The sequence below is a fragment of the Eimeria tenella genome, genomic scaffold (genome assembly GCF_000499545.2).
Source record: "Eimeria tenella Houghton genomic scaffold, Eth_scaff2, whole genome shotgun sequence".
Classification (NCBI taxonomy): Eukaryota; Apicomplexa; class Conoidasida; order Eucoccidiorida; family Eimeriidae; genus Eimeria; species Eimeria tenella.
The window spans coordinates 393,031-409,944 of record NW_013541843.1 but is presented as its reverse complement, the minus strand read 5'-3'; the positions used below and the strand labels follow the sequence as shown (position 1 = coordinate 409,944).

The 16,914-nt window shown below is 49.3% G+C and overlaps 5 protein-coding genes across 5 annotated transcripts; 2 read left to right on the top strand and 3 right to left on the bottom strand.

Annotated features, from left to right (window-relative positions):
- Positions 1-1,184: 1,184 nt before the first annotated feature.
- On the top strand, positions 1,185-2,795 carry ETH_00029125 (uncharacterized protein; the record flags this gene model as incomplete). Its single annotated transcript, XM_013374267.1, has 1 exon — positions 1,185-2,795. One exon carries the CDS (start codon positions 1,185-1,187, stop codon positions 2,793-2,795), a length of 1,611 nt encoding a protein of 536 aa, XP_013229721.1.
- A 97-nt stretch (positions 2,796-2,892) lies between these two features.
- Positions 2,893-3,189, top strand: ETH_00029120 (uncharacterized protein; the record flags this gene model as incomplete). The annotated part of the gene is made up of 1 exon (XM_013374266.1): positions 2,893-3,189. The coding sequence occupies one exon, from the start codon at positions 2,893-2,895 to the stop codon at positions 3,187-3,189; it is 297 nt and encodes a 98-aa protein (XP_013229720.1).
- Positions 3,190-3,554: 365 nt separating this feature from the next.
- ETH_00029115 (UDP-N-acetyl-D-galactosamine:polypeptide N-acetylgalactosaminyltransferase T2, putative) lies at positions 3,555-7,682 on the bottom strand (the record flags this gene model as incomplete). Its single annotated transcript, XM_013374265.1, has 8 exons — positions 3,555-4,103; positions 4,300-4,382; positions 4,623-4,863; positions 5,210-5,373; positions 5,591-6,169; positions 6,622-6,787; positions 7,132-7,193; positions 7,364-7,682. The coding sequence occupies 8 exons, from the start codon at positions 7,680-7,682 to the stop codon at positions 3,555-3,557; spliced, it is 2,163 nt and encodes a 720-aa protein (XP_013229719.1).
- A 1,411-nt stretch (positions 7,683-9,093) lies between these two features.
- Positions 9,094-9,631, bottom strand: ETH_00029110 (uncharacterized protein; the record flags this gene model as incomplete). Its single annotated transcript, XM_013374264.1, has 2 exons — positions 9,094-9,160; positions 9,444-9,631. 2 exons carry the CDS (start codon positions 9,629-9,631, stop codon positions 9,094-9,096), a joined length of 255 nt encoding a protein of 84 aa, XP_013229718.1.
- Positions 9,632-10,957: 1,326 nt separating this feature from the next.
- Positions 10,958-16,295, bottom strand: ETH_00029105 (eukaryotic translation initiation factor 2A, putative; the record flags this gene model as incomplete). The annotated part of the gene is made up of 10 exons (XM_013374263.1): positions 10,958-11,062; positions 11,183-11,248; positions 11,402-11,731; positions 12,098-12,343; positions 13,417-13,599; positions 14,036-14,152; positions 14,561-14,968; positions 15,301-15,509; positions 15,900-15,984; positions 16,152-16,295. 10 exons carry the CDS (start codon positions 16,293-16,295, stop codon positions 10,958-10,960), a joined length of 1,893 nt encoding a protein of 630 aa, XP_013229717.1.
- Between the last annotated feature and the right edge of the window lie 619 nt (positions 16,296-16,914).

Here is a 16,914-nt window from a genome sequence, read left to right as displayed (position 1 = left end):
TAAAGTTGTAACTAAATTTCAAAAAATATAAAAAAGTGGAATAAAACAATTAAACCCTTTATCTTCTTTTACTTGTACCTTTTAGGCGTTGCAGCTGCACAGGACCTCTGGCTGCTGCTCTTCAGCCAAGGAAAATGGAACAAGCAGCAGCAGCAGCAGCAGCAGCAGCAGCAGCAGCAGTAGCAATAGTATCATGCTGAAGTCAAAATTTAGTAGAAGCAGTTTTGTGATAAATCACTTTTCTTGAAATTTTTTCCCGGTAGTGAAACAGCAACACCAGAAAACAGTTTTCTGGAAAGTGATTTTTAATTTGAAATAAAACAATTTTCTGAAAAGTGAATTTTAAACTTGAAATTCGGAAAAAGAGAATTGATTGAAAGAACTGAACACTTCTCTGGCAGCAAAAGAGCAGCAAATAGCAAAAAAAGAATTAATTCAAAATTTTGAATTAAATTAAAATTAAGTTAAATTAAAATTATTCAATTTATCAAAAAGGAAACACGAAAACAGTTTTTGCAGGACCTCCAGCTCCCGTGGCTCAGTTGGTTAGAGCGTTGGTCTTATGAACCGAAGGTCAGGGGTTCGAGCCCCCTCGGGAGCACTTCCGTGTTCTGTACTTTTGTTTTTTTTTCATTTTGTTTGGTCTTTCGCTTCAATTAAACGCCTTCTAAAGAATTAAATTCATTAAAGAACGCAAGAAATGATCAGGAAAGTGCTGCTTTGCGTTCAGTGGCATTGTGTCCAACTGGCATAGGGGCTTAGGAGAAGCCATAAAAACTGAAACTTGAAGAAATAATTATGCAAAATTAGTTTAAATTGCGTTTCTGGTGTATGTGCAACTCAACGAGTCCGCTGGACAGCAGTTGCTACTTCGTCACTATAATCAATCTGCTGCGCAGATCGACCGCAGGGCTCTGACAGGTTTCTGCTGCTTTATTGCCTTCAATCTTAATCAGAAAGACCTCAGAAAGACCAGAAATAGCGCAATTATAAGATTTCTGTTGTTATTTTTTTAAAGTTGATTTTCGCAGTCGTAGCTGGGAAAAGGAATCGGCTGCGGAAGCCTCGGGAAGCCCTGGGGGTTGCATGCGCGTGGGGCCCTGGCTGCTGATTGCAAATGCGGCGGCGCACAAATGAGCAACTTGAATAAAAAGGAATTTAATTAATGGAATAAAGCGCAGAAAATGAAGGAAGATCGCCCTTTGGGCCTGCGTTCCGGCGCGGAGTTCGCGGCGGCGGTGCGGGAGCTGGTGAACAAGTGCCGCGAGAGCACAAGTCCGAAAGAACTGCTAGAAAGCTGCGAAAGTCTGTTTCGTCTGCTGCGGGACAAAAAAATAGAACTGGAAGTGCCTTATATTCCTTCAGATCTGCTGCAGCAGCAGCAGCAGCAGGAAAGCAAGCCGGGGTTCACCCAGTGGCTGCAGCAGTCATTTCACGTTTTCGTGTCCATTGTGTTCGAGCTGCTCGAATCCAGCGAAGCTCCCCTCCAAAAGTTGGGACTTTCTTATTTATTTCGAATTTTAAAACACGAATCTGAAGTTCACAAGTCTTCAACTTTCCCTCTTGCTGCTTTTCAAGTTTTCGCCTCCCGCCTGCTGCAGGCCAACGCCTTCCCCGGCTACTTGCAGGACTTGCTGCTGAAGGAATATCTCCACAAGTACCTGGACGTTCGCTACTACATGCTCGTGGTCATTTTGAAGATCCTCAGGGAGTTTGTTGCGGAAAAGAACCAGCAGCACAACGCAGCAGCAGCAGCAGCAGCAGAGGGGGGGCAGCACGAAGCAGCAGGCAACGAGTGGTTCAGGTGGAAGAGGGGAGAGCGGGACCTCAGCAGCAGACTGACTTCGCTGCTGCTGCAGATTTCAGACATAATTGCTGCGGGGCCCCGGGGCCGGAGGCGCAGGGGGCCCCCCGGGGACCCCCCTGGGGGCCCCCCTGGGGGCCCCGGGGGGCCCCCGGGGGCCCCCAAAGACAGCGACAGCGAAGCGTCGGAAAGCGAAGATGAAAAGAAGTGGATGGAAGAAGAAGAAGCAGCAGCAGCAGCAACTTGGATAAAAGGCCTTGCTGCTGCGAAGGCGGTGGAGCCGGGCAGCCACAGGCTGGTGTTTCAAAACGCGTGGCTGCTGCTGCTGCTGCAGGTGCAGCACAGCAAGGCGCTGCTGCAGCAGCTGCTGGCAGCAGTGCCGCGGCGGGTGCTGCCGCTGCTGTCCAATCCGCTGCTGCTGTCGGACTTTTTCTTAAAAGCTTTTGCAGAGTCCAGCCATTTGTCTTTGCGGATTTCAGCATTATCTGGATTGTTTTATTTGCTGACGAAGCACCGCCTGGGCAACCCCGAGCTGCTCTCTGCTGCTGCTGCTGCTGCTGCTGCTGCAGACCAGGAAGCAGCAGCAGGGGCCCACTTGTACCAGCAGCTCTACAGGCTGCTCACTCCTGCTGCTCTTTCCCCCAGACTGCGGGGCCGCTTTCTGCGGCTGCTGAACTTGGCCTTGAGAAGTGATTTGCTGCCAGCTTGTTTGGTTGCTGCTTTCATCAAAAAGTGCTGCAGAGTTGCATGCGTTGCTGCTCCTGCTGCAGCACTTTGTCTCCAGGCTTTTGCTGCTTCTCTCCTCCAAAAGTACAGCACCATTTGCAAGCCTTTGCTGCTGCTGCCGCCCCACGTTGCTGCCAGCCTGCGGGTCTCTGGGGACAGCTTCGACTACAGCAAATGCGAAGTCCGCAGGGCCCGGGGGGCCCCCAGGGGACCCTCTGGCGTCGTCGGAGGACGAGGAAGAGGCCCCGGGGGAGGCAGGAGATGAGAAAAGTGCCTTGTGCAAGTTGGTGAAGAATTGTTTACCGAAAAGTCTGGAAATTAGAAAAGAAGAAGTGCTGCCTCTGGCGCGGAGACAGGCGAAAATGTCTTTGTGGGAAGTGGAGCTTCTGAACAAGCACGCTGTGGTGTCTGTACAGCAGATGGGCAGCCTCTTCCTGACGGATTTCACAAATCCCGCCGCCAGAAAAGTTCAATTAGAAGACTTTTTGGACATCACCACCGGCTCTTTGCTTTCTCGCGAGTTGAAAGCCATTAATAAGCCTTCAAGTGAAATAACTTTGGCGAACTTCGCGGGAAATCCAACGAAAGTTCCAATTCCAGTCGATGTGCCCAACTTGCATGCAGCCAGCATGAACATTGCAAAGCTCTGCAGCTGCTGACGCTGGAGGTTGTTTTTTTTAATTTAAATACTTTTTCAAATTGTTAAATAGTTAGTGCTGCTTCTTTTCCATCTGCTGCTGCCCGGGCGACTGCTGGCTGCGAGTCAGGGGCTTTCAAATTCGAATTTCAAAAATAGGTCTTTTGCAATTTCGCGAGTTCGCATGGTGAATAATTTGTTTATTTCACTTGCACAAACATTTCCCAAAGCATTCCTGTCTTTTTTCAGGACGGATCGCGACATGCGCGAAAAGTGAACACCTAGTGCAATTGCGCAGGTGTACGTACACCTCGGCGTGCAGGGCGCGCGGCGCCGCAGTTTCGCCGCCTTTGGCTCATTTTTTGAATTCTCTTGTTTTTAATTCCATTACATTCTTGCTTTCATGTAGTTTACCGCAAACTCGTCCGTTATTTTGAGTCCTTCCTGCAATGTTCGCTTCCCGAAACGCGTAGACAGCGGAGACCAAGTCCACTTGGGCACGAACTTCATGGGGTCGCTTTCCCCCTTGACGAGTCCCACGCAGGGCCTCAAGAACAGCCGCAGCTCCTCAGGCGGTGCTGCTGCTGTTGCTGCAGCAGCAGCAGCAGCAGCAGGCTTTGTACGCTCTGCGGCCAGGCAGCGGGCCCTCGGGCTCTCGAGGTATTCCTTCTGAAGGGGGAAAATGTCTGCGCCAGTCAGCGACAAACTCCAGTATCCGTCGTAGACGAAGATGCGTCCCGTGGCAGTTTCGTCTTCTGCTGCTGCTGCTGCTGCTGCGTCCCACTGCCACAGCTGATTCAAATTGGCCCGCCGGATCACTCCATTCCAGTCGCAGCGAAACAAAATCGGCACTTGGTCTCCAAAAGTCGCGGAGTCCAGACACTTCCGAGTGCCTCTGTTCTGCAGCATGCGGTTTCCGCTCACCACCTGCCAGTGCTGCAGTGTACGTACACCGCAGCGCGCGCAGCCGCAGTGTACGTACACCGCAGCGCAGCTTTCCAGAGCCCGTTTCGGGGCCCAGCTGCTACAGCTTTGCGAGAGTTAGCTTAGTTGTTTATTTTAAGTTTCTTTATGTCGAAAGTTTGGCTAAAAAGGACTATTTAGAGTTTAATTCCCTTTTCAACTGACGCACTTGGTCCTGGTCCGCCACATTGCAGACAGCCAGTTTGACTTTGTCGTGGCCCTTCGGGTTTCTGTCTGCAGCCACGCAAAGCCCTGCAGCAGCCAGCAGAGCCAAAGAAGCAAAAGAAAGAAAGTGAAGCGACGGAGGCTTGGCAGCCGAGCTGCAGGCTGCGGGGTGCACGTACACCGCAGGGCTGCGGGGTGTACGTACACCGCAGAGCTGCGGGTGTACGTACACCGCAGCTGGCTCGGCAGCTAACTGGGCTCTGCTGGCGCCGTTTTGCATGCATTTTTTTCGTTCTTTTCCCCACTAGTTTGCTGCTGAGGCCGCACCTGAAGCTGCATGCTGGATGTGCTTGAAGTCGTGGTCCAGCAGCAGCTTTCGCTCGAAAGCTGGCCGGAACTTGTCCACAAACCACTGAAAAGAAACGCAGTTGAGTTTGTTGTAGCGCAGCTCCAGCCGCCCCCGCAAGTCCCCCTCTGCGTGCTGCCGCGCCTCCGGGTGGTACAAATAAAACAAAGCGTAGTATTCGTCCAGCCAAACTTTGGCGGCTCTTTTCTGGTTCTTCTGCACCTGCAGCAGCAAGTAGCAGCACAGCAGCAGCGACAGGCAGCACGCAACAGCAAATAGAAGCAGAAGGCATTTAACGTCGTCAAAGAAGCAGACTCGGCGCATTTTGTGCAGCTGAATGGCTAGCTGGTGGCTAGCTAGTGGCTAGCTGGTGGCTAGCTGGGGCTTCCTGCCCACGCAACTGCTGCCCCGAGACCTAGCTAGCTGGCGCGAACTACGCAGCTAGCAGCTGGCTAGCCAGCTAGCCAGCGGGCCAGCTAACCAGCCAGCCAGCTAGCTAGCTAGCTAGCCAGCTACCCAGCCAGCGAGCTAGCTAGCTAGCTAGCTAGCTAGCCGGGGGTTGCTGCACCTGAATGACGAGTTTGTTCTCGGGGTTTGGTTTGGGGGGTCTGGAGAAAATGTGTCCAATTTGAGATCTTCTGTCGACAATTATTTCGCCCCCGCAGAGCCACAGACGCATGGACTGCTCCAGGTTTTCCCCGCCCCACTCCAGCATCCCGGAGTCGTATTTTCCTGCGAAATGCGACTAAGACAAAAAAGAAGTGGAGTTTTGGAAGCCGGAGGAGATAACAGACAGAGAGGGGAAATGCAAGAACTAAGAAGAAAAAGAAAGGAAAAAAAGAAGAAAAAACGAAAGAAAACGAAAAAAAACGAGAGAAGCAGCTGCTGCAGCGCCCGCAGCAGCAGCAGCAGCGCAGCAGCAGCAGCAGCAGCGGCAGCAGCAGCGGACCTGACTCCTCCCACCACTCCTTGGTCATTGCGAGTATTCCCCCGGACATGAGGGGGATTTCTTCTTCGAGATCTTCAAACCAACTAAATTCAAAAGTCCATTCAAACATCATTTTTGAGCCGTGGGTCCCCACGTCTTCCCAGTTGTGCTCCTTCACGTCCTGTACGTACACCCCAAACTGCCCACGCCAAAACGTGACACCAACTGCTGCTGCTGCTGCTGCTGTTACTGCTGCTGCTGTTGCTGTTACTGCTGCTGCTGTTGCTGCTGCTGCTATTACTGCCGCTGCTGCTACTGTTGGTGCTGTTACTGCTGCTGCTAGTGCTACTGCTGCTGCTGCTACTGCTATTGCTGCTGCTGCTTCTACTGCTGCTGCTGCTATTGCTGCTGCTGCTGCTGGAGCTGGGCGCACGTAAATGACGGGGCATGCGACTCTGCGGTAGTTGGTTTTCAAGTGCTGCAGCAAAGGATACTCCCAGCCCTTCTGGGGTTTGCAGTGGGCGTCGAGGAAGAAAAGATTGTCACTTAAGGCGGAGTCCGCCCCGGTGATGCGGCCGCGAATTAGGCCCTGGGGTTCATCTGCAAAAGAGAAAAGAAGTGCAGAAGTTCAATTAAATAAATTGCTCTTCTTGAAGGGAAATTCAAAGGAGATAAGTGCAAGAACTTCCCCAAGTTGTTGCTTCATTGGCCTTCATTGTTTCTCTCTAAAGTCAAATTTATTCGACAGTTTTTTTAAAGTTGAAAACTCTTCAGTCAATTTGGCAAAGACTAGTTCTGCTGCGCCCCAGCTAGCTGGAGCACCTTCAGGCGGCATGCAGTGATCCTAATTTCATGTATTTACACGGGATATAAATAAATAAATAAATAAATAAATAATGAATAGACAAAAAATGTACACATACATATGTGCATAAGTAACTGGCTTTCTTTGCCTGTGTGCGTCACTGAGTACGCCAGCTAATTTCAGGTGTACGTACAGCGCAGCACTAGTGAAGCTGACTGCCGCGTTTTTTGCGTTTGGCATTTCTCACCAAATCTGATCACTTTAACTTTGTCTGAAATGCTGGAGGGCAGGTGGGCCTCTGCCAAAACTTCTTTAACATGTTTGCCACTCGCGTCATCCACAATAATCACCTCGCGAATGGCTTTGTAGTCTGTGTTCTTGAAGAGAAACTCCAAAGTCTTGACCAGATATTTCTGAAAAACGGAAAAAGAAGAAATGCAAAACTAATTAATAAATGGATATTCGATGAAAGGTTGGAAAAAATAAAAAAGAATAAAATGAATTCAAAGATCGCAGCAAATCGCAGCTTGCCAACACACGAGACAACAAAAGTGTAAGCACCCCCGACTGCTACACAGGAGTCAAGGCAGAAACGAAAACTCTAAACCCTAAACCCTAAACCCTAAGCCCGAGTGCTGGGGAAACGCTGCGTCCGTCAAAATGTTGAACTAGTGGGTTTGCTTGCCTCTTCGTTTCTCGCGCTGATGATAATTGAGAAGTCGTTGCTGGTTTCCTTCGGCGTTCTGTCGAGCCACACATCTTGCGTCAGCCGCCGCATCAGCAAATCCATATTTCTGGTGAAGGGCGCTCGAACGGGCCCTGCAGCAGATCGGAGTGTGGAGTTTGAGGTGTACAGACACTGGAAGGCGGGCAGCGCGGAAAGATGAATTCGCGAGGGAAAGCTGCGGGAAAGCGGCGGTAACTGGGCCTCAAAAGTTGAATTGAAGGGTTTTTTGACTATTAAACTCGTTTCAATTCATTTAAATCACCGTAAGGGCCCAAAATGACGGCGTGTTGGTCGAAAAGATCTGCACTTGGCACCAGCGGCAGCGCAACTCCGGAAACGGCATTTTGCATGAACTTGGCGAGAGCCGCGCGATCTGCACTTTTCTGAGTGCCCCCAATGGCTGGAAGAAGTCCAAAAAAGCCAATTAGGGCCAGCGCGTTGTAAATGCACACACTCAACAAGAACAGCAAAGCCCATACAACTGCTCGCCTGCGCAGCTTCTGCAGCAGCGCAGCGTGGGACAGCTTCCGAGTCCGCCGGAAACTCTCCTCCTCGGGGAAGGCGGCTCTCCCTGGGGCCATTTTGGGAGAGGCGCGGGGAATAGGGGTTGTGCTGCCGCGCTGCAGCGGAAGAACAGCAGCAGCTGCAGCAGCAGCAGCAGCAGCAGCGGTGGCGGCGACACGACTCAGGTCTCGCGGCTACACGGCGCGTCGAGCAGCAAACAGCTGCAGATGCTCATCTGCAGCAACAAACTTGAGCGGGAGCTGCTGCTGGGAAGCAGCAAATGCGAAGTGGAAATGCTACAGGCTCATTGTCGGCCACAGCGCCCAGTGAGGAATTTGGGGGGCGGAAGCTGCGGGAAAGCGAAGGCAATTGGAGTGTCTTTTGCCTCAATGAAAAGAAAAAAGAAATTAATTTTCGAAATTTCAGTTTCGAAAAGAATAGACACGGACGCAGCAGCAGTTGCGTCTTGAACGAAAACGAAGTCACTGGCTCGTTCCAGGCGGCTGCCTAGCGGCGGCGCAGTTGAGCCCGATCTGGCAATAGGGGGAGTGGAAAGGGGGAGGAAACACTAAACTTAAACTTAAATTGAAACAAATAATACTTTGTAGCTATTTAATGGTCTAACAAACTCTATTTATTCGCAAGTTCGCCCCTGCAAGACCCTGGCATATGGGAGCTACCGGGATGATCGCTGCTGCAGCTGCAAACGAGCAAAAAAAACGCGAAAACGACAAATTTTATTCCAAAATGTTCAAAATTTGTTGAAATGATTAAACTATTTTGGAAATTGAAAAGGATCCTAGGCGAAAGAGGCGAGTCGTGCCGTTCTGTCTCGGCTCACCCATGCGCTGTTCAGCCCCGTACAGGGTGGGACTCCAGGCCACCCTTGTCGAACATACCTTCTCGGCCTTTTGGCTATGATCAAGTGTAGTATCTGTTCTTATCAGTGTGACAACTGATATGGATCCAACTGGATCCAACAATGTCACATCAATTTTTGTTTGGGGGAGTTGTGGTTTAGAGCTTGCTCGGACCCTCTCCATGCGTCGCCTCATCCTTACACTGTCGGTGTGAGTGGCGCACCCTTCAACCCTTCGGGGTTAACAATGGCATTTCTTGTTCTCATTGTTTTGGTTGTCACCTACTTACTTGTGGTGGTGATTGTGTAGAAGGATTTCAGCTGGTTGGAAGGAAGGTATTCCAAAGTCTCCCTCGGTTTACACCATAATGAGCTGCTATGAGCTGGAGGTGCAGTCGGGGTTCTGATGCAATTGGGTAGCAGTGATGCTGCTGCTGCTGGTTTTGGGCAGGCCGTTCAGAGGAGAGGGTAATGGAACTAAGGGGAGGTTCTCTAGTGTATGTATGGGGTAGAGTTATTGCGTGTATTGGAGGAGTCTGAGTGCACCGTTGTTGCGGAAATATCACTTAAAAATTGGAGATGGTTTCAGTTTTCGATGGCTTCTGTTTTCAGTATTTTTGTTTCAGTTTTCAGTATTTCGTGTGGGGGCCAGATGCGCAGCCAGGAGCATCTTTGTCTTCGCTTCCGCAGCATTCCCTGCGAAGAAACGTAATTGCAAAAGTTATTAGTTATTATTGTCTGTAGAGGATGAGTGAGAGACTGAGTTGCCCTCCAAGGTGTTTTGCTACTATGAAGTTTCACAGATGGTGCAGAGAACAGCCGTGGAGAGGCACAGGAGTTCACATTCTTCATTTGTCCATTTGTGGACTCTTCCCGCATCTTGAGCAATTCGCGCTTCAGTGCCTATTTCTGAACACGAAATTCAAAAAGTTGTACTGAGTTCTTAATAAATTGGACTAATTTCCCCCGCTGGACTCACCAGCACTTGCCGTGCCAGCCCTTATGCGAAGCGTTCAAGTCGACGGCTGCGTAGTATTTGTCGCCTTCTGGGTGGTAGCGGCAGACGAAAGTCTTCGGGTGAAACACGCATTTGTCGCTTTCGTCTTTTTCGTCGAAGTACGAGTGGCACCTGCTGCACAGGTTCTTTGATGCTGCGGGGCTGGACATTTTGAACTGCGAAGTTGACTCGCCTCCTTATTTAGGATTCTATTCCTCACTTAATTATTAAGTTTTTATCGGGAGAAGCAGCCTATATGCTTGCTGCTTTCCACTTCAGTGCAAAGGTGCTTGTGCTGCACGCACTTGCAAACACACAGAGCCCCCAGCGCTTAATGACGAAAGGGCAAAGCTAGACAATTACGTATGACGCGACAAGCAATAGTTTGAACAAAAGATGAAGGGAAAGTGAAGCCAAGTAAACCGTAAACCCTAAACTATGGGTCCACGTATGACTGACCAGTACCGGCAGCAGCAACGAAGCGGTCACCCTCCAGGGAGAGCGGGCGGATCAGCGCGAAAGGATAGGCTTTCTTCCTCAACAATGTAAATGTAAAAACGAGAAAATGTGAATTTCAGAAAGAAGTGGAGTAAAAATGGGGAAAACGCCACGGCGGCCGCGCAGCAGCAGCCACACACACTTGACCGCCTCGCAGTTCTCCGTTTTTTCGTTTTTTAATTGAATCACTTCAATTTATCCCAAAATTTATTTCGTAACTACCAATTACTTCTGTTCTATTGCAAGTGAATAACAAGACGAGCAGTTGGGGCCCCTTGCTGTCGCTGTAATGGGGCCCCAACAGCAAAACAGCAGAAAAACAGAACCACAGGAATCGGACCTGCACTTGCCCCATTAACTGTGCTGTACTTATTTTATTTTTATTGTAAATATAGGGACTTGGCAAAAAATTAGCAGAGCAACCCCAGGAAGCGGGTTCCCTCGGACCTGATCATCACATGCACATGCAGGTGGCGAAGAGAACGCCATCCGCTGGCGACAAATCTACTATCCCAAATCACCAAATTAGACCTATCTCTTTTCTTTCAATGGATGAAAAGTACCTCTAAGATCTAGAAAATGCAGAGTTTAACATTGTACTGCCCACCCGGGTGACCCGCACTTGCGTCAAGGAGTTCATGGAGGCACGGGGAACGCATCAGCAGACCAGAGATGTGAATCACCGTGCCCCAACAGCTATTTATTTTGGGCCGTTAAAGTGTCTGCGAACAAGTCAAGTAACGAGAAACGCGATTGATTGTCTAAAGTTACAGAGGCACCCATCCCTCACATTCGTGTCCCAGTTTGCGCGTTTGTCTGGAAAGGATAAATCCGTGAAAAAGAATCACGAGAGGCAGAACTTCGTAGTGCGCCATAGGTAGAGGGAAATGGCATTCCACGAAAGATCTGACTGCAGATGGAAACAGTGACTCTCTGCTGACTGACGTCACCAATTGAAGTAACTCAATTGTTTTTCAGTTACACTGAACAACTTATTGTCAATTGATTGACTTGAACTGCTTTTCAAGCTCTGCTAGCTCCTCTTTGAGCTTCTGCTCGTTGCTGACTTTGACCCGCTGCATTTCATTCAAGTCGCTTCTCCCCTGAAAGCAGAAATAAGTCCAGGGAACTTCAGCAATCCAGGGAATCGATGTTGAAATTGCCACTACAGTAAAAATCAGCTTTAATGTTACTTAAATTAATAGTAATGACTGAGTTTTTACCTTAAGGCGCTCAATTTCTGTCAACTTCTTCTTCACTGCTCGAATCGCCTTCCGCAGGTCATTCGCCTGAGCGTAAAAACAATCCTGATATTCTGTGCATAATGCGCTTTTGAGCAACTAGATGTCTAATTAAATGCACTTTACTCATTACTTTTATCCGTCAAGACAAAATCATGTGCGGCTTAAGCTTTTTTGCACAATCAAACTGTTATTGTTTACTGCGTCTTCGCCTTGTGGGCTTCCATTGGTGTCTGAAGTCGCGTTCGCTGCAGGTGTTGTTTGTTTTGCATTTTGTTCTTTGTCAGTTTCTGTCTTTTTATCTTTTTTGGCTGCGTCGCTGCCCTTTTCTTCCGCGCTGTTGTCCTGGCCAGCCTCAGTTACAGCCTCTGCCTGGGCCGCTCCTTCCTGCTTGTTTTTCCGGTTCTGCCTCTTTCTTGCACTCTTCGAAGGAGAATTTGAAGCAGCAGGAGCCTCAGCAGCCCCTGGCGGCAGACGCGGTGTGGCGTTGCGCGCGGCTGGCGGCTTATAAGCGCCAACCGACGGCACACCCTGACAAACAAATCAAGGAAGATGCAGACAAAAAAAAACAGATTAGCTAGGAAATTGTACCCCTGCGCCTAATTTAAACGTCTGCTTGATCTACGGGAGTAACCAGACCAGAGTTCCTGTTCATTTTCAACACGGCTCCTATCAGCTAGCCACGCTACTAGCATGCTGCCGAATGGAAGCGATGAAAATACTATGATTATGACCCGTTTCCATACAAAATGACAGCAGAATCAAAGCAAAAACGAAAGAAATATCAACAATAGCAGCAGCAGAAGCAGCAGCACAAAGCATAAACATGACCAACGGAAGCTGCAGCAGCACTGCCACATACAGCGTTCAGCCAGAGCAGCAGCAGCAGCGACTCACTGATCTGCTTTGAGTAAGAGAACTAAGGGACCTTCCGGTTGAGGTCAGGTTGCCTATTTTTGTGGCTCCCTCTGCGCCTGGAGCCAGGGGGGCCTCCCCAGGTTGGTAGACTTTGAGAGAGTCAATTATTGCCTTTTGTGCTTCAGCAGCAGTAGCAGCAGCAGCAGGGCTCAAGGGACGGAACTGCACGCTGTACAGGCACGCGAATTCAACTCGCTTGAGAAGGGCGCCTGACAGACTGAAGAACTGAAATAAAAGACAAATGCCGCATAACGAAAATTAACTAAGTTTGACACCACTTGAATAGAAATGAAATATAGACTGGACACAGGACAAAGCACCAGGCGTTGGCGGCACAGCTGAAACAGCTACACCTGAAATGTCATGCCTATCGGCAAAGAAAAACGCGATATCTGGCGAATTTGAAGGCTAACTAAAAATTCTGAAAAGCGAGTCAATAAATGAGCGGAACAGCCTTTGAAATGAGGCCCAAAACTCACATTTATTCTGTTGTCAACACGCAGGCGCGGCGATATATTTGCTGTGATGAAAAAGCAACCGCAAGATGCCCACTGACAAGTGGCTGACGGGGACTAAAAAGAAAAAAAACAGACACGAGCACAACTTAGGAACAGATGATTGCTAGCATGTTGACTAAAGCTTCAGTTCAGCACGGCATCCAATCTGTAATGGTTGCATATATTCGAAGAGGCCAGCATCTTTATATCATATTTATTTAGTCGAGCACAATGCATATTTATATGGAAAAGCGCAGACTCAGGAACTACGTGGCATCAATCTTCGCGCTAAAGAAATACAGAACACTTGGCCTTCAATCAACTGCTTTACTTTCCACACTAGCTGTCCTTATCCCAACACTTCCTTTCGTTGGCATGTTGCAAAATACCTAGTTCCTCCCTCAATATATTCCTCCTCTATCTCCCCTTAATATTGCACAATGTCACTTTACAAATCTCCCAACTATATCTTCACTACGTCTCACAAGCACGCCATCTCCCTTTCCATATCACTTAAATGTACTACTAAATGTACCAATTGACGCCTTTTTTCCTGCTATCTGCAATTTTTGAGCGAATTCCCCGTATTTGCCTCTTCTGGGCAAATATGCACTTCCCGCAGTGTCCTTTACCCCCATGTTTTCAGCCGATTTCGGGTCTACGTCCACACTTCTTGCGCTCGAAAGACACAAGCTGGACTCTTCTAAAAATGAAGCAGAGAGATGCAAAAACCCTTTACACGAGATTCAGAAACAGAGAGGTTGTCAAAGCCCACGCAGCCGAAACCCCCGTATCTCTTACCACTGTCTTCCCTACTATGCCCTTCTTTCTGAGAGACCAGACCTCAACCTCCCCCGCCAAATTGCCAAATCCGCCCCACAGCATCAATTTGGCAAAGGGGCAAAACAGAAGAGAAGTGCGCATGCCTTCGCCCATGCGGAATTTCGGCGAGGTCACTTTGCTGTTGCCATCGTAGACGGCGACCTGCAGCAGAAAATTGATGCAAGTGCCATTTGTATATTTACTTCTATCTAAACTAATCTGGGTGAAACTGACGGGAATGGGAAACTGTTGGGGGTTCAAAGGAGGCCGTTAACTGTGCAGAAGCAAAAAGAACATCGATTAATATTAAGCTGCGGGCTGAGACAAGTGTAAAACAACACATACGTATGGATATGCGTATAAATAAATCGGTTTTATAAACATGCCGATTCATGATACTGACCAATTTTTCGCATTGAATGGCACACAGAAACACGAATGACTCGTAAAAGCCGACACGCAAAACAGGCCACCGGAACAAACATCCAATAAAGTAAACCAAGAAGCCTAAGTGAATCGAAAGGGCAGAAGCGAAGAAGCAAAACGAACAAATAGAACAAACAGACAAAAGTAATGGAACTAAACACAAGACACTTACCGTGGCTGGCACTTTGCTGTAGCAAACAGCAAACTCAATTGTGGAAGGGCTCCACACGGCGGCGTGGACAGGACCCTCATCAGCGGCGACAATGCGCATATCGTATCCTCCCTGACACTGCAAAGAGGGCACGAGAAACAAAGTGAAAGAGATAACTTCAATGAAAGGAATGATAAAGAAGGTCAGCTGGCTGTCGTTGCTGCCTACACACAAAAGCACCAATGAGGGGAAGACAATAATAGGAACAACGAATGGCACACACACAGAGATTGAAAAACAAAGGAGGAATGAAAGGATATGTACAGAGATTGAGAAACAAGGGAGGAATGAATGGATATGTGCTTGAAACAAGAGCAGGAAAAGCAAATGAAGGGAAGAGCCCCTTGCCTTCCCTGCTCGAGCTGTAACCAGAAAGAGCAAAGAAGCAGCCAGGTGTGAATACCAAACTGCCCTAACTATGTCTGTTATTTTCTGTGTCTGCCAATTCTTCCTACACTGGAGTTCATCACTCGACTAGCAGCTCACCCGCAGGAAGTAAAGAGCACTAGACCCGTAGTAAGTCAAGTCGCTGGCGTCTGTGTGCGTCTTCAGCAGCAGCGCGCGGCCGTCGTAGGCCCAGTGGCACTCTGCCTCTTGCGACTGGAAAAATGATTTCTTGGCGACGCATTTCACTTCTTGCCCGAGCTCGTACACCTCCAACAGGGCGCTCTCCCCCTTGGTTTCCTTCGAAAACACAGCGCAGTACGCGCTGCTGTTGCCGCTGCTGCTGCTGCTGTTGCTGCTGTTTTCGTCTTTAGCAGCAGAAGGGGGGCGCTCTGGGCTGGCAAATACGGCGGAGGCGCGCGGGGAACTGATGCGGTGGAGAGGCGAGTTGATGCTGAAGCTGCCAGACTCGAGCTGCTCGCGGCTGAAAATGTGAACAGCGCCTTTGACCTGAAAAGACAAAAAGAAGGAAAACAAAAGGAGAATAATGATATTTTAGCCTTTCAAAACTTATTGAGTGCCCCCACACGTCTTCAGACCACGCCGGGAGGCTGAAGTTCGCATTCATAAGCATAACAACCCCACCCTCAGCAGCAGGCGCTGAACTTGTCTAAAGTTACGTTTGCAAATGCCGTTTTCGGTTTTCATGACAGATTGCAGTAGCAAATACATTCAGAAACGCATTAATACATGAGCAGGCATTAAAAGACGAAACAAAAGTCCTTGAAAAGATGCAAAAAAGGCGGAAACTCAACAGAAAAACCCCAAAATATCTTGCTTACCAAACGGCATGCAAAGCTTTCGCCCCCAGTGAACCGCAGCGGCGGCCACGAGAGCTCGCCGACGCCTCGCTGGGCCAAACGCGTCACTTCTTTGGCGCTGTGAGTTTCTATAAGTCTCAGATTTTCTGGACACTGTGTCGGCTCGAAGCGGAAACAAATCAGCAAATACCGCCCAAGAGGGCTGAACGAAAACTTGGACACGGGAGTTGCTGCAGGCAGCGCGAAACGCACATTCAAGAAGTGGCGCACTGCAGCACAAAGCTGCTGCTTGCTGCGAAAGTGCAAACACTAGTCAAGCTGTCGGTGGTGCTGCTGCGCATGCGCAAACACTCATCAAGCTGCTGCTACTGCTGCTGCTCTGCAAGCGAAAGCACCAGCCTAGCTGCTGCTGCTGCTGCTGTGCAAGCAAAAAACTCATCAGGTTGATGCTGCTCCTGCTGCTGTGAAAGCAAAGCAATCATCAAGCTGCTGCTACTGCTGTGCAAGTGAAAACACCAATCAAGCTGCTGCCGCGCAAAAGAAGACAATAAACACAAGACGAAAGGCACTACAATCAGGCGGGAGAGAGGCCGCCTGGCAAGTGCAACAGAAGCACTCACGGCCCTCAACTGCGTAACGAACTTCCCAAGTGGTTGCATCCAAGATTTCAACTTTTTCGCGCGAAGAATTCCGCACAATGGCGGCCTGGAGTTGAGAAAGAAATCAGAAACCATGTGGATAGACAGCCCGGCGCTTCGGGGTACCGAGGCAATTAATAATCTAGATTTCATTTTTAGAGTTAAGTTTTGTTTGGAGGGGGCCCTACGTATGTGCCTGGCCTCCTCGCTTCTCGTGGTTCAATTCGAACTCACCAAATCACCTGGTGGGGACCACTCGGCGGACTCCACGCCTTCTATGCTTCTGAGTTTCTCTACTGTGAAGGCCCCTGCCTCGTCGAGGGCCGCGTTGTGCAGCTCGAGGCCTTCGCGGGTGAGTGCGATGAATTCAGATTGCATTTTCCTCTGCCACTCTGAAGACTCGCGCGCGCACGCTGCGTTCAACTTCAGTTCAAGTTCAAGACGCCGCCCGCTGCTCTTTCCGCCTCACAGCTACAGCCTTTTCCCCTTCCCTGAGAGACTCGAGACGGAATAGGGAGTGAAGCCTCACGGCAAGGGGTTGCCAGCTGCTTCCTTCCCCAAGGTCGAGTTTCCGTTCGCGCTTGGCTCCCTGCTGAGGCTGTTAATAGAATTAACAACTTAAAACAGCTGCAGCAAGAAGCAAAGCGATGAGAAAATCAGGCTGATAGATACTCAGGCACAGAACATTGCCCAATTCCCATACTTGTTGGTTTGCATGCGGGGCCGCTGCCGCCGAACTGTCTGCAGCTGCCTTGCAAGTGACCTTAGCGGCATGCCATTGTTTGAACTTTGAAAAGTAAAATTAAATGTTATGTTGATGAGTTACTTCCAAAAGTCGTAGATCCGGAGGCAACTTCAACACGTGTGGGGTCCCCAGCTGCGAAATCGCCTGCTGTCTGTGTGTCTTGCTACTGCATTGCGTGTCGGACTTCCACTCGCCAAGCCATTTAGTCGAAGTCGCATGCATCGCCGCGAAATTTGATTTTTTCTTTTCAAA